The sequence below is a fragment of the Lepisosteus platostomus genome, chromosome 4 (genome assembly GCF_059453375.1).
Source record: "Lepisosteus platostomus isolate fLepPlt1 chromosome 4, fLepPlt1.hap1, whole genome shotgun sequence".
NCBI classification, from domain to species: domain Eukaryota; kingdom Metazoa; phylum Chordata; class Actinopteri; order Semionotiformes; family Lepisosteidae; genus Lepisosteus; species Lepisosteus platostomus.
Window position 1 is genome coordinate 23527910 of NC_142614.1, and position 23175 is coordinate 23551084.

The following is a 23175-nucleotide window of genomic DNA, read 5'->3' on the forward strand; positions in this document are numbered from 1 at the left end:
TTGTTTTACCCAATAATACATTGGAAATTCTAGGATATTATACCTGCCTTAGCAGTTTCAGGCTAATTTGATTCTCTCACCGAAACGGCTGCATATCCAATGGACACTTTGCCATCAATTTTGCTTTCGTTTTAAGAATTATCCTTATTGCAAACTTTGGCATTTAACAGTTTAGTATCTTCGGTTTGGTGTACTGTAGTTCTAAGACAATCCTCACCGTTGATCCCTTTCTGTCACTAATTGCAGTGGGCTGTTGACAGAAAGGCATACCTTTTATTGACACTATAATGTGCGTCATCTTTCTCTTTTATTCATCTAATTTCCTTCTCATTTTGCATATTAATATTTATTCTGTCTCGTCCTCTGATGTTAGTCTCTTGAAAATCTGATCATGTCATGATAATTTGCTATTGCATTTCCACCTAAAGAGGTCAATTGGATCTACCCCAAGCTGCTTTGGCAATAAAGGGAAGCAAACAGTACCTACTATATGTCCTGATCTTCAGGATTGCTGTGTAGCTTGAAGGTGCTGATGGACTGGGCAAAAAGGATTAGACTAAAAAAGTTGCATACTTTATATTTACTTTTAAACCAGAGATACCACTTAAGAGTTAATAATAGCTTCTAGAAAGCTGACTACTGGGAACTGCAGAGAAGCAGCAAATTGCCTTTGAAGGGATGTTTACAAAAATTCAGGTAACTTCATAATAGTCTCAAATTGAGGAACAAATGCAAAACAGTGCAGCTATTTTTAGGGATATACTGACTTAACTTTATACTCTGAACTTTTCTGCATTTGTGCAGTACTCATTACCTCCCCATAAGCATCCAGGCTGTCAGTTTGGAACATCAGTTTTTATGGAAAGGTCATTTGCTTGTTTTGCAAAGATTACCATGATGAATGAGGTATGCTGGAGTTTCTATGCCGAGTGAAAGATAGGTGCAGCTTTAAATGGTACGTTGCTCAGTCTTCCAGGCCCCTACAGTAGCGACAGACCGTCCGGGATCACTGTTCCACACCAAAATTAGATTCCTCCCGCTTCATGTCTGCAACAGCCACTCCCGGCTGCCAGTTTTCTAATGGCACTCTCATTTTCTGATTGTTAGTCCCTTGAATATTTGGGGAAGATCCCTTGATCTTTCTAGTTATTTTCAGTAAGGTACCATATTATCCTTGTTTTAATGTGCACTGGACGTGAGCAATCACAATTCGTCACTGAGACAGTGCTGCCTTCTTAGGTACAGTATTGTTTTATATATGTGAATAGGTAACCAATTATACAGGTTTATGACTTACAGCCCATTTTCATAAGATGCCTTAAATAGTTTGAGGCTTTACAGTCTCATTAATCAGGGGGCATTGATTTAAGTTTTAGGCACAGATAATCCAGAACGTTTTATATATGTGTGTTCTGTATATAACTTTACTGAAATGCTGAGTAAATTGGAGATAATGGTTACATAGAAACTGGATGGCAAATATTGTGAAAGCCTAATTCTTTTGGAAAAATTGAATGGAAATATGTTTGCTGTAGCTGAAAACTGCTCATACTGTAACACTGTTTTACTTTAGCAAAATCTTTTAGCAAAAGGCTGCCTTTCCCTCTTTAAGGTGATTTTTAGTTGTTCTTGCTGGTATCTTTGTTTGGCCTCACTCCGGCACAAATTGTCATGTCCACACTAAAATTTAATGCTGGAATGTACTGCAAGTGTTTCTGCTAACAGGGGAGTATAGAGGAGCATTGGTTGACAGTGTAATTGTCTTTGCAACATGGTTATAGACATACATTAAAAAAGGTGAATTATTTAAACCCACTGGATTTCATGCATCTGACAGGCTTTGTATTTGTATGTACAGGGGACCGTGTTCAATTTTACTTACTTGCTTTGACTAGGAAGAAAACGTTATTTTAAAAGAAATCATTCTTTTGAGATCCATTATTGTATCATTATTTTCCATGAGATGGCTTCATATGAAATGAAGATTGCCTTCAAGACAGTTGTCAGGCTAACATGTGGAATCCCAGATGAATGAGAGGACAATGTTATTTGGTTAGTGTTCATACTGCTGTCTTGGTATAGAGATGCATAGATGATATTTTGTGCAGCGTTTTCATTAAATGTGAATGAAAGTCAATATAGCATGTATTTTTTACTAGGAAAGGCCTAATTACTTAACAATTGAGACTATCGGAAAGCCTCACTGTCTCAGCCTGGTAATAACTATTTATGTAACAGAATGCCAGTGGTCTGGTGTGTCAGCATTATGCTGACACACCAGACCACTTTACACTAAATGTACACATAATGTACATTTAGTGTAAAGTCTGGAGACAACAGCTTAACACCTTTGTATTAAGCCATCAGAACTTCTGGGACGATGAGAGTTTGCTGACGTGTTTTTCAGGCTGAATACTGGGAAATATAAAATGGTATTTGTAGCTCTAACTGTTGCCATGGTTCAATTCAGTATTTCAACAGAGAAAAGCTTGTCATCATGTGGAGAATTAGAGAGCGCTTGAGAGGCTGGACCCAGAGTCAACAGATGGGAATGTTGAGCTGAAAATCCATTAGCTTATTCTCGTGTTATTCATCTAGTGAAATATTTAATTAAAGGAAAATAATACTGCTATTTCAACAGTTTGAATTCATGGATGATGGTTGAATAAAACTGAGGATGGTTTTTGCACCTGTGATTATGTGCCAAGTTTGACAGTTTTATAGCCACAGCTGGGCTTTCTCTTGCATTTTTTTTTAATTGGCCAAGGGAAGCAAATATTTAAAATGCAATCACATTTATACAGGTCTGTACAACAGTGTAATGTCACTGATTTTTGCCTGTCATTGTACTGGGACCTTTTTATTATAAAGATCAGTTAGATTTTAAATATTGGAAGATCACATTTATAATCTAAATGCTCTAGTTACTCCCTAATAATCCAATACTCATGAATTATTCAGTTTATGAAAAACACTTGCATATTTATGTTGACATATCATTTACATCTTCTATGCAATGTGAGGAATTAATAGTAAAGCAAGAAAAAATGTTAGTACAGTACATAGGCTATAGTTAAAAGTGTACAACTTAAAGCAATGTGTTTTAGGTTACAATTGTGCAATTATAGACCTACATTTACAGGGTAAAAGACCTGAACCTTTTTGGTCATGAACAGATGGACTGAGGGCACCTGATTTAATTATTCAAAATGTATTTGCATAGACAAAGTCAGCCCAGTTTACTCTTTCAGACTTTGAAAATGAAATGTGAGCTAGAGGACACAAGTTAAAATGGCAGGAAGTAAATCTTTACACAAAAGGGTTGACTGAGCATCAGTTGCGCTCCTTTATTGAAGTTGTTGAAGTCCATACCCAGACTTCTTTCCAGAAACTAGATCCTCAGATCAGTTCCTCACTAACGTCTAAATGGACTATTTGTCTCAAGAATGGCCTCCTCCAATTTGTAACTTGTGTTTTACTTCATGCAGGTTCACAGTGAAAGGGAGGGGGAGATGTAGAAACATAAAATGGAGAGCTATAGGAATTTTTAAAAGGTAATCCAAAATGAGTGAATTCCTCATTCAGAACCATTTGGGATTTGCCATCCTCTGAGCTGAGGTTGCAGTTCAACATCTGCGTATGGAATTTATGGATTTTGAGGGCATTTTCAGTAGACAAACTTGTTTACAGTTTACAGCAGGATTAAGAAGAGCATGGAAACCCAACTGAGTGCCTCGTGTAGCATTGACTTCCTGGGCAGGACAGTTCAGTGTCATTTGGAAGACAGACTGGGTAAACTCACATGACATACCATACACAAATTCACATTCCACTGCTATATGTCAGTACATTTTTTCTGAGTGCTTAAAATATTGCAAATATCTAATTATGTCTTTAAAATCTGTACATGGTAAGTTTTAGTTGAAAAGCTTGTTTACATCGAACAGGGCTTAAATGCTTCTTCCAACACCTGGATGTTTAACACTCACACAGTGGAGATGTAGCAGACTTTATCTTTGAGTGTTTTAATATAGAATTTTTGCACTACAATTAAGTGTGACTTTTGCCCTGTATAAATTAAGTTAACAATGGATGTGTGTTGGTGGATATGTAGTGGCATGGGATTGAAATATTCTACCTTGAAGACCTTGGGACTAGACTAGATCTTTTTTATGTGATCAAAGTTGTAATTATTTAATCATGCTTCAAGACATTGCAAAGCAACTACAAAACAAAACCCTCAACACATAAAACTCCTCCTCCCAAACTATCAGTGATACCTCCCTCTGCGTTTCCCATGAGACAGCCTAGACTGATTGTGGGGATCATATCGCCTACATGAGCAGCTTGGATCAATTTTTATCATTTATGAGATGAGTAACAGATGTCAAGATCACAGCCGTTAGCTGTGAGAGGGGAAGCCTAATATTGCTGAACATCTCCCTGACAGAATAACACAGAGGTGTTGAATTGGGAGGAGAACACAGGTTTACAGTACATCTTCAGTGGCTGGAAAATGGTGAGATACACTACATCTCAAAGTTGGAAACTACTGGGTGAGTCATCGAAGCCATCATTCCTTCTAGTTCACAATAAGCATATTTACTTTAATACAAAAGACAGTTTTGTATCGATGGTTGCTGTGCATTGCGTCACAGCATTTATGGCATGTTGCTAAAAACACTGAATGTTAAATTCCTGTACTCAAAAACTAGCATTCAGGTTTCTTGCCATGGAGAGCTTAAAGAGTCTTAAGACTCTTGGGAAAACATCGGTTTAACAGTCTCATCTTACACTATAAGACCCATTACAGCTAGAAGTTAATACAAAAAATCTTTCTATACTTTAGAGGTTCTAGACTGTTTCAACAATGTGGTTCAGGAAATTGGTCCAATCTCTAGGACACTTAAGGTAGAAAAAGGTGCACACATCCATTTTAATTTTACAAAAGTTTAAAGTCATCAAATGTTTTTGGCTATTTTCCAGCCAGGTAGAAAATGCGTTTTCGTAGTTGGGCATACTGTACCCTCTATTCCCACTTTCTCTTTCATTGTTTCATTGTGAAGTATGCAGTAATCCATTGGTTTGATTTTAGACCATCCTTTTCGACTTAAAGTGCCTTCATCACATGTACAATTAAGCACAAAATTTGTTTCATACAAACCTTGTTTGTGTAGCTGTTTGATTTGTGATACCTACTGTAATCACGTCTCAGAACTCTGTCAGAGATTTGTCTTAATCGTAGTTTTATTTTGTACTGAGAAAAGTGCTTTTATTACTGATTCATATCCTCAAAATACTTGTCAACTTTAACAATTATGTATCTAAATGCTGTATTTACATTGTATTTGTTGTGAAAACTGAGCTTGTTTACCTGACTATTATATATTCATATTCAGATTGATGAAATACTAAACGTATATCTTTTTCAAGCCTTTAAAATACATTTCAGTGCATCAAGGTTCTTTAATAAAGTCTGTTCCACTGAGATGTTCCACTTTGGACAAACAAATATTATGTGTGCTTTTGTTAGAATCTTTATACTACCTTTTTCAATATGATTATCTCACTCAAATGCTTTTATACCTATTCATACTCTCTAACATTAATGCATGTATCTATGAAGCGCCAACATATTAGCTGTTAACAAAATAATCTCCACCAACCATAGCACAGAGCATAAAATGGGGTAAACATAAAGTGAATTTAATACAAATGGTTTTGTTCAAAGAGAAGTATAAACTTATCAAAATATAATACACATAAATGATATACAAAAGTTTTAAAATTCCGATACGGTACTGTATATGAATAATGTTTACTTGAAGAGGAATGCTGTAAGTGTGATATGGTTTTACACAAGTTTAATGCAAGTGTCTGCTTACCAGAAACGCAAGCAAGATTTGACTGTGGTATTTAGGTCTGGCCATGCCAGTTCAGAATCCACTTTTTGGGACCAGTGTTTGGAAATACTCCTATGGACTACTTGCCTTGCAATTTTGTTTTGCAATTCCCTTTTTTGTCTGTAAGTACAGAGCAACGTTTTTATATAAACCTTTTACCAAGGTTTATTACTGTAGGGTTTATTATCGAACCATTATGGGTTCAACATACAGCATGTACTGAGCAGCTTTTATGAGGAGGGATAATGTCACAGTCAGAAATACACTTTTTACCTTCTCATTGTAGTAGTTTATTTCTGTTATTTGTATTTGGTTTTTAGTTAGTATGTTTTATTTTTCTTCTTACTAGCTGCTCATTTACACTCAGGCTTCTTACTCGCAGATGGCAGGTAATTAATGCAATTACTGCTAGAAAACCTCCAGCACAGAAGTCCATTGAGCTATAACAGAGCACAGAGACAATGCTATAAAATGTTCTCTGTGTAATGTGGGTAAACCTGATGATTGTACCAATATTCAAATAAATATTGCATCATGACCATGCGTGATTCTGTAGAAAAGGCTTGAACTGGATTTTGAGGTTGGAAACCAGGGCTCTAGTGTTGTGTGTAGTTTAATTGTGGAGCTAGTGTACTAGTAATAAGCTTCCTATTTGACAGTACAGTGTAAAGCAATTCTCCGAGAGTAAAAAGGAATTGCAAACTAACGGGGACAGGATATAACCCAAGCATTAGGCAAATGTGAAGCATGCAAGTTCTTTTTATTCTCTGGCACAGCTCTCGGTTCCATCTGTGTAAAGAAATCTGAGTGGAGATGAGTGCTTAGTAAAGAAAAAATAAATAAAATACACTAAACAAATACAAATTACAAATAAAATACTACAGTGAGAGTAATACATCTGGCTTTAATATGGCAAGACAGACAAACCTTTATTAACACAGTAATACAAATACACAGCATACAACATTCCATAAAAACACATTGTACAGATTTGTGTTACAGATTTGAATAAAAATGCATTTATTTCAGTTTTATTAGTGTTTTTAATCTAAGTAAAATAGTTAATGGTAGAACACAGTAGTTGTGGCTGGATCTCTGTAACAAAGAAGCCTAATACATTTTCTGTTTAATGTCTTACTTTGCTCCTCTTAATTTAAATTGTATTACTACTGAAGTTTTGTGTTGTGTAATGAATTGCTTTATAATTTTTTTGGAAATTTTGATTTGTGCGTCTAGGACAGAATTTTGTATACTAGCAATTTAGATTTTTTTAAGGTGTTTTTGGAGCTAGGTATAGACTACCAAGACTTTTTTTTTTCCACAACTTGGGAAGAGTTGAAGAATGATGGATGTGGAGATCAGAACACTCGGGGTGATGCTTCCTCTCAGTATTCCATTGTTTTGTAATGTCTTGTTTGCTCATGATAGCCCTGTTCAGCCTACCATTTTTAGGGGTGGTGAGATTTCCCCGTTTCACAGTAAATAAAGAGCACAGGGGTATTATTATACAAGAAGTGTCATTCTGTGGTGTTAATCACAGGGTCATCTGAAAGGACCAATTGTATTGACGAAGTAAAACTGATCAAGTAACTTCGCCATGATCAATTTAGTTCTTATGCCTCTTATGCAAAAGGTGGTTTTCATCAGAACTTCTTTCGTGGCTTGTTTCACTCCACAGTGGTATTAAATTGTCCTAAAAAAACAATGAAAAAATAATTGAACAGTGTTTAAGCATAATTGTCACAAACAAGCCAAATAATCATATAGGATGGCTAACCATTGTTTACACACTTGTAGTAATCAGTGGGTTATTTTGTACATGATATTTTGAGGTCTCCTCATCAAGTACCTGCTTGCCCAATCCAGGCTTCTCACTGTGGTGGATTCTGCTAGCACTTGTGCAAGGCGGTACGCTGTCATTAGTGCCGTTCCCCACTGTCATCTGCTCCTCCTCTCTCTCCTGCGCTATTGGACTGGATGCCAGTGATGTCTGGCAGCGTCTTTGCCTGTCTGCCCTCCCCTATGCAGATGCGTTCCTTTAAGAGGCAGTCTGGAGTCCACTGAGCTGATAAATTTGTCTGGTGCTGTCCTGAGGAGGATTCTCTTCTCTGTCTCTCTCCTGCTCCTCTGCATCTCTCATTCAGCAAGTTGCTCTGCTCTGCTTGTTTACAGTGCCTCGTGACAGCTAGTAACGTGTTGATTTTTTTTTTGCGCTGAAGGGCCTTGGAAGAATTTTTTCAGAAGTGCTGTGTTTGAAGGTTGATGAATTGACTTTGTGTGGCTGCTCTGTTAGGAACACCTGATCCCTGCTGTAATTTGGATCTCTTGAGGAAATTTCCTGCAGGTAAAATCTTCTCTGAATCGCAGCATGTCTGTAAGTGCATAGCTCTTCCTCTTGCGTCTTGTGTGCATTCACAAATTCCATCTGGATTCAGGTTTTCAGAATGAGTTTTTAATATGTGTTAATGCAAAAAAATGAATTCCTGATATGTTCTGTATTTTCGCAGCAAGTAAACAGAAATTAGTGTGCCTATTATTTAATGATGGGTTGTATTACTGTGTGTGACATGACGTAGATATAAATATCTTTAAAAGCAGAAATTGATTTTACATGCAGGGTAAATGCAATCCATATTTAACCTTGTGCTGTACTTGTAAGGTGAACTGCTACTTTTGCACCAGCAGCCAGGTATTGTACAGCATCACTAATGAGTCAACCAGAGAGGCAGAGAGTCTGACTCAGTACGTCCAGGCACAGTTGTGAACAAGTGAGGAATACATTATAGCCTGCTCTGTGTTTTGCAGGGTCTGGGTTGTGATGCTTGTGTGGTGTCTGAGAGATTAGAGGTTTACAGTAATCTTACTTGATTATAAAACAGGATTGTTTTATCCTCTGTTAGAATTCCAGTTTTTGTTTCTGTTGCTGCAGATGCTGCCATGTGATACCCCTTTAGGGGTCTGCTTTCATAATGTGTAATTGTTGGTAGCAATCTGTGCCCAGCACTTAGTGTTGCCTTTTACAGTAGATCTCATAAATGTTTTTTGAAGGCTTGAAAGGTAAAGTAAGGTAATTAAAAGCATATTATTCTTCTAATTTGGGGGATTATGTTAAATGTGTTTGGGAGCAGTTTGGAATGTTACTCAAAAAGAAAAATATGTACTGCATATACAGTATGATTGAAATGTAATTGTGTACTTGGACTACCCCCAATTCACCTGTATTTTCTGCTGAATCGCCTGTCACTGAAAAGTTATGGCTTTTAAAATAATCTGAGCAACATTAAAGTGAATCTGGGATTATTAGAGTATGGGGAATCATATTATTTTATTAAAAATGAGAAAAGGTTGATTGGGCACTGTCATTAATATCCCAAATCATCTGGATAAAGATTGTGATCTGAAGAAATCATTTGCAGTTTAATATTTAAATTCTGTACAGCTCCTCAGGTCCCATCTAATTTGTTCTGCTGGCACATTCAGGGAATATTGTAAAATGTAATTAAAAAAGTCCAATAAAACACTATACTGTATGTGAACTCGAATAATTCTTTCAAGTTAATGATTGAATTGATAACATAACTGAAAACAATGTGTAGAGAGTTACATTATTACCAAGTGGCATTAATCCTTTTGAATAAAAACATTTTGCAATGAAAAGGTGGGTTCATCTGAAATTGTCTTGAGCACTGTGTGTCAAAATCTAATTTCATATACTCATTCAGTTCTTCCCTCTTGTACTGCTTCTTTTATTACTGTGCACCGATATTGCTCATTACTAATCCATCTCTTCTGTATTCATGTACAATTTCGCCTCTGGCCACCACAGAATGTAAAACTTTCCCATCAGTCCATCTAGTCTGAATAGGCAAGTAAATCAGCTTTTTGACTTTCTACTGTGCTATAGTACCTGTTCTTTTAAATTTGTTTACACTTTTGAAGTGACAGAAGGATGTTTATAGCACCTCCTGGTTCATGGTCATCTTTACACTGCTAAATAGGATTTACACAACAGTTGTACTGTCTGTTCTGTGAAGAAAGTTTCTTATCCAAAAAATGTGTGATTTTCTATTTGCATCTGTGTGACTTCAATGGCTTAGGAGTTGAAATACTGATATTTCACACATGACACCTGAAAAGATAGGTCCCTTTTTTTTTGGTTTCTTACTTTATTCTGTGAAACAAAATATCACAGAAAAAAACATTTTATTGATATCCTAGACTATCCATACCTCAGAAGAGACTTTGAACTGAGCTGGCTTAACTGCGCTCTTCAGAGAATGCACATGATAATTTATCATAAAAAGTTTTAAAGACTAATAGTAATACTAGAAATTGATTCAGATGCATTCTTTTCACACAGCATCAGTATAATATGATTCATGCTGATTATTAATACTGTTAATCATTCCATTCCATTCACTTATTGCTGTTAGACTCTTTCTGAAAAGGTTTTTAATGCAGATAGTTCTATACGTTATACAGTACCGTGATGAACAGTTAAAACTAATTTATAGTCATTTTGTACATGTAAAAGACAGCTTTTTCAGAGATACAAAGAGGTTGTAGAAATGTGTAGAAAATTTATTCAATCTTTAGTGTTTTGCTTTGGTTTTGAAGATGAGGTTGGAAAGTCTTTGAGTGATAGTCTATTCACAATTTCTTTAAATTATGTTCCCCTTCTTTTAATTTTTATTAAATTGAAATGGCTTTCAAAGCTTTTGGGACATAAAGGGTAATAGAGTAACCAAACTGTCAGCTTCTTCCTTGAATTTGACCAAAATGTGTATGTTTTTAGATCTTCATTGACCTGCTTTTTTTTCTGAAACAAATGGAGAAAAATTACTAGAACCTTTGTAGGCGGTGACACATTTCATTTTTGTGTGTAGAATTGTCTTTTACTGCAAAGAGTAAATGTGCAAATGCTTAGGTTTGTGGGTTTTGCTGAATGAGGCCAGTGAAATAGAAAGGTCCAGGAATTCTTTGGCTCACTGGTGATGCTTTCCTCTTAATGGAATTTTCTGTTTAGAAAAAAAAAACATTTAAAATGCTAACCTGACAGTTCTGTTAGCTGCTGGGGGTAAACTGAATCACAGAGCAGTTTATTTTATCTTTTAAAAGCAGAGAATGCTAACCAGCTCCATTGGCAAGTTATTCCAGAGAGCTCTGAGTCTTTCACTGTGCCCACAGTGTACAATTATTAAATGTGGAAGAAAGAGCAATTGTTACTGATTTAAAGAGGCAGAACATGGCTAAATTTGGTCAGAGTTGTGTACATATTGCAGTGTAGTCCAAGAGATTAAAGAACCTTGAAAAGAGTCAATGTATTTGATCGGATCATCTGTTTTCTATCTTTGTCAAGGTTAATGGTGTATGTTGTGCTACAAGTTTTTTTGTATAAATGAGTTTAGGACAAAATACTTGAGAGAAGAGAGCACTCATTGATGCATTTTCATTTTTTTTTCCATTTCATCATTCTTTGCTATTTTTATATGTGTTGTTAAATGAGAAATTGTGTGAAATAATCACATTCTAAATAAACTATTTTCTTTGAGACAGAGTGCCATTTCCCATAACACAGCTTAAGTTTCATTTTTTAGAATAATGCATTATATTTTTTCTTCATATATTAGGTAGTATAGCTCCTCGAATTATATACAACTAATTATCTCATGTATGTAGAAACATTACTTCATTGTATTGTGTCTTAGAAAACAATATTGTGAATTTTGCTAGTACTGTAAGTTTGAAAATTCTGTCATGGCAAAACTACCCTGGTATTCTGTTCTTTAGTTCTCCCCTATGGTTTATAAATGAGCTGCCTGAAAATGAGGAGTTCTACTTAAGCCTGCTAATAAAATGTACCGCAGACTGGCATCCCAGTTCTTAACAAACGCTAAGCCACTTTGGCCTGAATTTATGAAATATTAAGTGCCTGCCAATGCATAGCACATAATAAGCTTCTGCATTCATTTGAGTTGGCACAAGCTGATAGTATTTTTAATTTGTGTTTTATCTCAAATTGACAGTTGATTGGACATTTTTTTACATTTGATTCTGTTTGTACAGTATATTGATATGTTTGTAATGTTCATTTTTTACAGGATCTACTGATTTTGGATAGAGTAATTCACCTTTAGTGCTCTTTACTTTTCTGTACATCTTTAGATAGAACAAGGTAACAAAATACCTGCTACAGTGTGCTGTGGTGGTTACCGTTGAGTAGGAGTGTCTATGTAAGGAGACTAATACTATTGTCCCATGTATATCTGTACTGCTTTTGAAGAGTGATCTTCATAGAAACAATGAACAATAACTGGTTTGTAGTAGTCCGTAATGCTACCAATTCCTAAACTGATGTTATCTATTTTAGATTCTGTTTGTCTCCTGTAGCTACAGTAAGTATCCTGAACAAATTTCACATATGCTAGAATGGAACACATAGAATGGAAGTTTATTACATCCCGTTGCTTCTACTGTTGTAGTTTGATTGCTTATGAAATTAAACCAGAGCCACTGAAAATCACGGGAGACTGATTAAAATAAAATTCAACTTGATTAGTTATCATACCTCTATATAAGACAACTAAAAACTATGAAACAGAATGAATGAATCAGGCAAAATATTACAATATATATTATACTGCACAACGTATAGATATGCCAACATAAACAAGGCTAAGAAAATGTTCTTCTGATTTCATTGGGAAGAGTAACTTATTCCACAGCCACGGTGCACAATAGAAAAAAGCCCTATTTATTCTGTCAGCACTCTAGTTGAGGGGACAAACAATTGCAGTTATGGGTATGAATTGGGTCAGAATTATAACAGGTCAAATTCCCCTCATGGCTTTATAAGTCAAGATCAATATCTTGAAGTTTGTAAGGAAATTCAGAGAGTAACTTGTGTAAGGATTTCTCGACAGGTGTAAATGTTAAAGCAAGATCTGGGAAGAACTCTGCTTGTTGCTTTCTTGAACACACTCGACGTTGTAAGGTGCAGTTTGACAACCCAACAAATAGAACAGCTGCTTCAAGCCTGGATGAAACAAAAGCATGAACTGGTTTTTCTGCCCAACCAATACTGCTGAGGTGAAAGAAAAACACCTTTTGTCATGAACTGGACATGCAGATCAAAAATTACCCCCAGAGTTTTAAATAGTAGAACAAAACCTAGTTGAAATCCATGGGTAGAAGTGGTTACAGAATTTGATATGCACAACATTGTTCAGTAGTTTTAAATTTTTGTTGCATCTTAGATTTAATGGGAGCTATGCAGTTTATAACTGCAGATCACTATGTTTGCACCTATTGTGGTTTGACAGTAAAACTGCGCGTTAAAACCACAGAAGTAGAAATTCATACCAATATGTAGAAAAAATAGCCAACTGGAAGCATCTGTGTTCTAAACGAAAAGCTCCCTGTAGGTCTCGGGCAAAATACTGATAGTTTTATTGAGACTTTAATGTACAGCATACTTTACGGTTAATGGTAGGAAAATGGAAGGAAATTTGTAGCTACAGTGCAAAATTACAATCTTCTTTTTACATATCCAGTTTTTGATAGAATGTTGGATTTATTTTTACTTGTGTAGAAGAATACTGATGAGTTCTTAGTAAATTCACATAGTTTTAAATCTCTAAACCTGAAGAAACATCTGCAAGGTTTATGAAGTATTTTGTGAATTTCATTAAACCATAAGAACTATGCTGGCAGTGATCTGTACTCATTTCAAAATGCATTTTTAACATAGTCTTCATGTCCAAATGAATGTTAGCCTTTTAATCATGAGGTATTTGAATAAAAACAGCTGAGTGAAATGATAACTAGGTCAGTTTATATTTTTAGAATGTTTGTTTGGGCCTGTTTCACTTGTATTTGAAAGCGTTTTAAAATGACAAATGACAGCATATTAAACAGAGAGACGTGCTTTAAGGGCAGTCTGTCAGGTGGAGTTATGAGAAAAATAAGCAGGATAATTTGGGCTCTAAACACAGTAATATATAGAAAGACAACCTTAAAATACAGAATAATTATTTATATTTTGTATATTGAATGTAAACCTATCTGATCTTATTTTAACTTGTGTATCCTATTGAATCTCCTAACTAGAGATATATTAAAATAATGTTTTATTGTTTAAATATATACATGCTAGTATACTGTATTATGCATTTAAATGTAATAATGTAATATTTTGAATAGTTTTTATATATTTGTCATTCATTTTCTTAAAGTATTAATATCTGCTCTTTCATACTTATGGAGTTTTAGTCACGAGACTTAAGTAGCTCTGGCAGTGTTGTAGACATTCTGGAAATCAGGTTCTTTAAAAGGTCATAAGATATTCTACATCATGACATAAACTTTAATGTAAAAATTTAATTTTGTGGTGCTTAGCAAAATTGTTTGCAATTTTAAATTGTTTGCTTTTAAACAAATGATAGCTGGGCAACCTAATCTAAAACCCGATGTTTTTGACTTTTCTCTCTTTTTCTGAAACTGGATGTTGTCTCGCTTTTGAAAACCACAACATCACAATCCTAGGTTATACCTGTTGTATTGCAGATTATCATTGTCTGAATTATTATTATGATTGTTTTTGAGAGATGTTAACGGGGAAAATATATTTAGAGGTTACAAGTTACAAAACTCAGTTTCAATAATGGAACTCTGTCATCATATCAGACCGCTGCAGTTTTCAACTCTGATTGTTGGCTTGACAGTACAGAAATTGAAAAACGCAAGGTTAGGAAGCAACATTTTTTTTACCAGATTCTATAATCCCTTCCTTGTCACAGCCAGGGTAGAAAATTGCACTGAAGTGATTGCCTGTTGATCAGTTTTATTTTTACGTAACTGACACATGGGTTGCTCTAATTGTGTTGTCTAGTCTTCTAATACCTGGTGTCTGAGTTTTGCTTGACGATATGTGGTTTAGTTTATAAACATGTTTGTGTTTAAACTGCATCTCCTGCTGTTTACAATAATGATCAGGACACAGAATCTCAAAATGAGCTGTGGTTCTTACCTGCATAATGCAGTTTTCATAAAGTTAAGATGACCTCTCAATTCACTAAGTGTTCTCCTGTTTCAGTGACTTCATGACTAGAGAATCCTAGGCTTTGGTAACATCAACTTGACGGAAAATATGGTCCTATATTGTAACTGGGAAACATGATAATTTTATTCTAAAACTGGGAACATTGTTTCACCACTTGTCATCCACATTTGAGCACTTCTTGTAGATAACTGTAGTGCTTAAGATGTTTAGCAGTAGCCTTTAGAAGTTTTACATTTCTTATTTCCTTTTTTGGAAGTTGATGGCCCATCACGTTCTTTAAAATCGTTTTTGCAGTCTCTGGCTAAGACTGAATTACTGCCTTAACAGAGGTGTATTCTCTTCAGTCTATTCTTGCATCACTCACTGAGAAATTCTCAGAACTTATATGATATTGTGTAGAAATCGTTCCCGGGTGCTTCAACAGAATATAATTACTGTTGTGTAATCATACCTAACTCTTCTCCTTTTTTTTCTGTTCACAGGTAAGGGAAAACTAAGTTGCACATTTCTGGAAAAAAAAATATGGAATGTGTTCCTCTCTTGGTACAAAGCAAAACCAAACAGACTGAGAGAATAATAAAAACTACAAGTTAGCAGTTTGTTCCTCCCCTTGAACTTACCTGAGCAATTTGCTTACAAAGGGGGAACAAGTCGAGAAAAAAAAACTTGTGTGCTCAAAAAAAACTTTTCCAAATATACAAGTCTTCTTTTTTACTTTAATTTTAACTGATAAATAGAAGTCAAGATGGAAATGGAGCAGTACTTGTGGATGGTGATCTTGGGATTCATTATCGCATTCATCCTGGCCTTTTCTGTGGGTGCGAATGATGTGGCCAATTCCTTTGGGACAGCAGTGGGCTCAGGTGTGGTCACTCTGCGGCAGGCTTGTATTTTGGCTTCAATATTCGAGACCCTGGGCTCTGTCCTGCTTGGGGCGAAGGTGGGAGAGACAATAAGGAAAGGCATTATAGATGTCAGCCTCTACAACAACACTGTACACGTGCTGATGGCTGGGGAGGTCAGTGCCATGGTTGGTAAGTCATCAACAGTCTTTTTTTGTTGTTGTTTGCTGTTATAAACCACATTTGTAGGCCACTTGGAATCTTAGACATTTCTTTGTCATTTTTAAATCAAGTCCTGGACTTCCCTTATCAAGTCAGATGGTACAGGCAAAAGTCTGAGGTGTGCTTTGTCGAGCTCCGACTGTTGAATAAATGCACATGCATTTGTGTGAAGAGTGAACACACCAGCTATTTCATTTAAAATTAGCTTGTTTAGGTATTATCTGCCATTTTATGCCAGCTCATTCATCTGCCTTTCATAAAATAAATAAAAAGCATTTCACAGTCAATAAACAGTGTACAAAATCTGTGTTTAAATGTAGGAGCAAACATCACATTTATGAGAAATATGATGCATTAGGAGTTGAAAAATGTATTGTTGGCGTTAAGATTTGTATATAACAGATCTTAAAAAAGAAATTTTGTCATGTGGAAAATTCTTATCTACATGTATTTAATTATACATGTATTTTTAATATGACATTAATTTTTGTTTAAGCTTTGTTTAAACTTTAATATCCCACTTTTTAAGCCTGATATTAAAATGTGCTTTCAATGTACAGTTAATAGAGTACAGAAAGAACAAAGTGTCATGTAAGTTGTAAGTTTATTTTAGCAGTTTTTCTATTGTGCTATTTATTTCCTTTTGGGAGGGGGGACATTTTTGCAAATCATTATTTCAGAAATAACTATAAAGTTAAGGGAAACAGCCTGTGTTTATTCGATGAAGATGTAACTGATGCACAGAAACAGTAAACTGCAATGCTGGGTGCAGTTGTACAGTCTCTGACTGAGGAAGATTAAGACTTATACCTGTGAATCCAGCCTACATTTGGCCTCATTTCTGGAAGGTTTATCCAAGGCAGTTTGTTCTGTGTATTTGTTAGGATAACCCTGTACTGGTTGGGACATTGTTTTATGCTCACAGTTATTTTGCTAGTTCTGAAGACTCGCGGACAAGCACAGCTCGAGAATGAAGTGCATTTTTGAATGCATGGGCTCCCGTGCATTTGCAAAACCAGTCTAGCCCCCGAGCCCCAGAGAGAGCCAACAATATCACAACCATCCCAATTCAAACAACATCAACCGTGAGAAAATCCGGCTGCAAAATGAATTATGGCATAATTCTAGGGTGTTTATTTTCTGTTTTTTTATCTCTGCGCATAGATCAGGTTCCTGTCACTCCTCAGGAATAACTTGCAGCGTGCATCAGATTTACAGGATTATTCTCGGACATGGGATCGCTCAAATCGGACCGTGGGCGGCTGGAGGAATTTAGCTTTATAGGGCACTCGGTTTCCAAAAAAGTCCCTTTCTGGCTCTCAAGGGAAGGACAAAGAAAGTTATGCGATGTAGCCACAGAGATGGAATGTAATTAAATCCCATATTCAGAACAGAGCACAGAAAGAAAGAACTGCTTAGCGGTGGAAATGTTTATAGGATCCTAGTTGGGATTTAGGGATGATCCCTTTGAAGATCTTCTAGTGTGACAGCCTGACATCTCACTTTTCATTAATCAGCAGCCCGAATGTGTTACATGGCCTAAAACTCTGCATTCTCACACCATTATACAGAACAGTTAATGCACCATATACATAAGTTACAGAAAATGCAAAGCATAAAGAATGGTTTTACTTAAAGCTTACTTTAATAGTGATATATTTAATAGGGAGTGATATATTGGTACATGAACAACTGAAATGTTGGGTCCTGATGACGGCATCTTGCAGAGGGTCCCTTCCAAATCCCTATGCTTTCCGGGATTTAAATCCTTTATTCTGAGTATTCTTGGCTTAATTGTTACAGGAAATTGCTGATTTTTGGTCAAGGTTGTTTATTAAGACAGGCATTTATTTAATATTTCTTCCTATGACTTTTTTTTAAATTAAATGCATTCTATGGGGCCTCTTTTCAGAAACTGTTTAAATAGCAATCTGCTAAAAGTGTAAAAGCAATTTATGTAAAAAATGTGTCTGAAGATGCACTGTGCACTAATGAAAAAGGCTGATAAATGAAGTTGAATTTTCAAATCCATTGGTTTAGATTTTGAAGGTCACTGTCTAAAAACATGTTTAGAAGGAACTTGCTGTTTTAATGTTTCTTAAGTATACTGAGAGACATTAAAAGCCCAGCAAATGCATTTGGTTCCAGTACTGATTTGTTGAATTTGTAATGACTCTCAGCATACTGTACTGTATATTCATGGCTGTTTTTTTTCAGAAAATCTCTGCTCCGCTCATACAAATGTAAGCTACTAAACAAATATTTTTAGAAACATACAAAATCCATTATTTCTTTCAAATGTAACATTTCCTTGATCTTTGAAATAAATATGAAAAGCTAAACATGCTCAGATTTTCAGGAGAATTGTACTGTATTTCTGTATTTCTGACCATTTGTACAACGCTTTTCTTAAATTGCCGGTATGTCTAAAATCCTCAAGCCAGTGTCCTATCAAGCATGACGTCCACATTTCTCTTATACAGATTAAGAAAATGGTTATTCTGGTTATAGAAAACCACAGAGTCTGATTAGGAGAAGTAGGTTAGAAGAAGATATCAAAGAGAGGTTGCTATCTGGCAGTTAAAAAACAAGTACTCATATGTCTCAAAAGTCTTGCACTAATAAACTAAAACTTTTTTTTCTCTGTCTCCAGGCTCTGCTGTTTGGCAGCTCATTGCCTCTTTCCTGAAGCTGCCTATTTCTGGGACACATTGCATTGTGGGTGCCACCATTGGGTTCTCTATGGTTGCTATCGGTACAAAGGGTGTGCAGTGGATGCAACTAGTCAAGATTGGTAATTAACATTTCCTTATATGTGTGAGGGTATGTGAAAAAAATAACTGTTGCCTGGCAAAAGTTCCTTACGGGGAAAAGACGACTTTTGTTTCTTGTTTCTCTCCTTGAGGTTTAAGTACTTTGTGTACATTCTCTGGATCTGCACCATCTGAAGTGCCCCATCCAGGCTGTTTCATTTCGGTTTTAAAACCGAGTGAGACGTCGTTTTCTTGAGCATGCTACTCTTTTGTTTAGTGCACGCCGCTGAAGTCCAGATTCTGTCCACAACTGTCACCTGAAGCCCACCTCTGACCCATTTATCTGACCCATACAAAGATCAGACCTATCTAATCGGAAAGCTGCTTCCTGATTTTTAAGTGTTTCCGTACTAGAAACACTTCATGTCTGCATGAATAAGTGTGTGCTGTGTGTGTTATTACATTCTGTATACTGTCTTAATTTTTTTCATTCTCTCTTCTAGCACTTTGGTTTTGCCAAGCTTGTTATGCTGTAATGAAAGTGCAGCACTTTTAATATAAATGCATAACATATTAGTTTGTACTGATTTTTCTCTTGCCTGGAATCCACTTTACAGGATAATAGTAGTTGTTAAAAGTGGGTTTAGTGAACAGGTCCTGGAAGCTAGTGCAATTTTAAAGCAATTTTTTCCAGAGTTGATTAGTGTTCCATAATCCTGTGATATACCGCTCATTCCAAAACACAGAGAGGAATTGACATCTGATGCATGCATATCAGTTTCTTAATGTATTACAACTTTTCAGTTTTGAAAGAATTGTTTTTACCTGCATCTGACTGTATTAAAACTTAAAAACCACTGCGTGCATTTTAGGGTAGATCTTTTTTTAATGCACTTACAATCTGTACGTTTCTACATGCAGTACATGGTGGTTATGGTATGTTTTGCTAGCACAGGGTTAATTGTAGGATGGAGTGGATTTTTTTAAAGAAGTGACTTGAGAAATCAGTTGCAGTTATATTTCTGGCATCTACTACTAATTAATATCATAGCCAGTCTCTCTATCAGTGTCTGGCTTGGAGGAATGGATGCCAATCCCTTTCATTGAGTTCTCCATGGATTACAATTAACAATTTCATTTTTTTTTTTATTTTAGCAAATCTAAAGTGAATTTTGGTACCTTTGAGGTCTACTGGCCATTTGACAGTTTAATTTTATGGACTTATTCACACAAATCAAATTTGTGAAAACTCTGCAGAAGTGTCACTTTTCATTGATTCATGGTACACGGCATTTATGAAAATGAATAAAGACTCTTATCTTAAACAGTAGATAAGTCTTATCATGGTCAATGAGAGCTCAAATACTGTAAGCCTTAACAGTCTTAATGAAAACAAAAAATCTATACAGTTCTGGCTTTTGATGATTTTTTAAAATTAAAGCAGAGCATCAACAACTTATCAAAGTATCAAAGTATTCATTTTCATTGATTTGTTCTGGAGCTGTATAAATCTGTCCATGTGCAGAAATGCTATGCTTAAGCACGATTTACAAGTAGCTTTGTTCACTCTGTACCTCCTGGCAAGTTTCATGATGTTGGGAAAGCATAGCTCCACAGATCTCCATGTCCTATTTATCAGCTATTGCAAACAACCAGATTGCTTTGTCAGTTCTTTAGTCTCTTTCTTGAGAAATGTTTGTGTATAGATATTCACATCTCATTTGGGGAGAATCACGCCACTGATTTTTACATTCTGTTTCACTTTGTGTTGGGCTCAGTTTGGTCTTTTACTGGAAACCAGTCGGTTTTCCACAGTCTTTTGGTTGAGATCCATAGTGAAACGTCGATGCAAAGTAGCTAGTAGCTAAAGTCTACTAGGCACACAGTGACAATCAGTTATTGATACATTTTTAACTTTCTTTGGCTCCAGTTCTTCTTACCCTAGTGCTTCCCTTCCATGTAGAGTACTAAAACAAGTGATCAGATGATTATAATGTCAACAGTGAAAGACTGACAGCCGTGTGCCTCCGTGTATGCAGAAATGTATGTCACGGAGATATTGTAGAAAAAAAGTGTTTGGCTACTTTCCCCAATTTGCCATGCAGTCTGGGAAATTGTGATTATCTTGGAGCCTTTATCAAAAATAAGATCCTAATTCTGCTGGGATATCTGGAAAAGTTCTTTGGGAAAATAGGATGTGGTATCAGAACTGGGAAAATGCAGTTTAAGTAAAGTGATTACCTTGACAGAAAATTTCAGTCCTACTGAATATTTAACTGGTCTCCCCACAGGGCAGTCAGTCAATCAGAAACTTAAATGACTTAATTTAACCAATTATTGGTTTAGCTAAGCCGGATATATGACCTGAAGTCAATGATTATAACAGCCAGAGTGCTCAGGATTCTTCCAGGATTCTTCAGGACCTGGGTCAGGCACCATTGGCACAATGGGAAAAGATGATTTTTCAGGTTCCAGATCTGTGCTTTCATTTTGTTGCCCGTCTCACTTCCCCTTTAAGTGTAATAAAATTTTGAATGAGAATTGTGTTGAAAGTAGGAACAGGATGTTCCCTGTGATTTCCTAAAATGTGCCTGTTTTCTTTCCCCCCAACACACAGTTCTTTCACAGGGTGTGCCTGTGTACCAAAGGAATGAGTCATTATCCTATCTAGAACGTGTGAAAAACATGGTTTTAAATGCAATATCAAGTCAGATGTAGTGTATACAACTCATCATGTACAACACTACAGTATATAACAACTGTGGACAAAAGCTTATTCATTCCTTGTAGAACCTGGGGTGGGTTAACCTCTGCCATTATTCCAAAAACAATCTTATTTTTTTTTCTTCACTTTCATGTGTTGTGAGTCATGACTTTCATCTATTATTAAATGTTCACTGTGGTACCACAGGAAATGTGAGAGTTTGTCCATTTCCATCCCTCCATAATACAAGAAATCCTTTCATTGTTGTACAATAACCTAAGAAATGCTTTTTTTTTTCTAAAGGCTTTAAAAGATTTGCCTTTAAACGGACTTCTGTGCTGCATTGTTTAAAAAAAAAAACTAAGCTGCCTGATTAGAAAACACAAAGGGATATAAAATCATAAAATCACCATCACTGAGCTGCAGAGGACTGGTTTATTGTTCTGCTTGTTTTAACATGACTTTTGAATGACTATTTGGCTTCTTATGGATGTACAAGTCCTAACACTATGGCCTAACACTCTATAGAGTTGTAGTGTTTATTTATTCGGTCTTGATTCAGTTCTTCCAATTGTTCCTGGCTCTTTATTGAGTGTTTTGTGTTTATTCATCTAGTTGCCTCTTGGTTCATTTCTCCTCTGCTGTCTGGGCTCATGTCAGGGTTCCTGTTCCTAGTCATTAGATTCTTCATCTTGAACAAGGTGAGTCATCACACTCCTCTGCAAAACCAAACTCTTTTGCTCTTTATTGTGGTTTTCATTCTTTTTAAACCCTGTGCCAAAAAGACTCCTAAAACTAATTAAATTAAGGTTGTCTGCAGAAATAAAATAACATTTCAATAGCAGTCCATTTTAAACACTTTCCTTACTCTGTTGAAAGTGTAGTACTGTAGTGCCTGATGAGCTTTTTATTTTTCTGTCCAATTTTAGCCCTCTGTCATCTGGGCAAGCGACACCTTTTTGCTTCTTTCACAATGTTTATGTTATTATTTAATAAAGATGTTGAGAACAGCAAAATGCTCAAATCCATGCATTTCAACCTGGAGTTCTAAGTTCTTTTAAGCCTTATCTGTCCAATACTTCAGAGTGTTTAAAACTTTAAGTATTCTGTTCATTTGCTGGTTTAAATAGTACTACCAGAATTGAGTCATACTGTTAAATGCATTAAAAATAATAGTTATACTTTTTCAATTATTGCCATTGGCATTTTAGGACTAGTAAATGTAATACACTATTACAATTTTCCATATTAAATATAAAATTAAAGCTAAAAATAAATCTAAAATTATAAAAATGTGAGAGCTGAGAAAATAGTTTTCAGGATCAGATTTTAAACAAACTGTATTCTTATGTTACTTTCTATGCTTCCAGGCAAGTCTAATCATACAATTAAGAAACATTTTTATTCTAAATTACTACTTTACCATTTTATTATAATTACTCGCCATTAACATGGTGAGGTTATCAAGCATGGTATTTGCTTTTATACCACAGAAAGATGCTGCTAAAAAGTAACTGCAGCGCTGTAAAAACTTCAGTTTTTTTATTGTGCACGTTATTCCTTGTTTGCTGGATCTTTGTGTTATTAACATAAAACCATACATGTTTCTGTGTGGGAACCAAAACATGTTAAATACATAATGTGCAGAAATAATGTGAATATTCCTTTTTTTGTGAAGGAACTGGTGGAG

At 35.6% G+C, this 23175-nt stretch overlaps 1 protein-coding gene across 10 annotated transcripts in view; it reads left to right on the forward strand.

Annotated features, from left to right (window-relative positions):
- slc20a2 (solute carrier family 20 member 2) overlaps positions 1–23175 on the forward strand; it is a 72495-nt gene that overhangs the window by 26842 nt on the left and 22478 nt on the right. For 4 of the 10 annotated variants that reach the window (XR_015935904.1, XM_088629092.1, XM_088629093.1 and 1 more), the window contains 3 exons: positions 15702–15998; positions 18682–18822; positions 22101–22186. Coding sequence is in view for 9 of the 10 variants with exons in the window: in XM_088629092.1 (XP_088485218.1) it covers positions 15702–15998; positions 18682–18822; positions 22101–22186 (524 nt within the window). In the remaining variant the exon portion in view is untranslated. Of the gene's footprint in view, positions 1–7966; positions 8248–15446; positions 15999–18681; positions 18823–22100; positions 22187–23175 lie in introns of those variants that run through there. The other 6 variants (XM_088629097.1, XM_088629098.1, XM_088629096.1 and 3 more) reach the window with 4 other exon arrangements.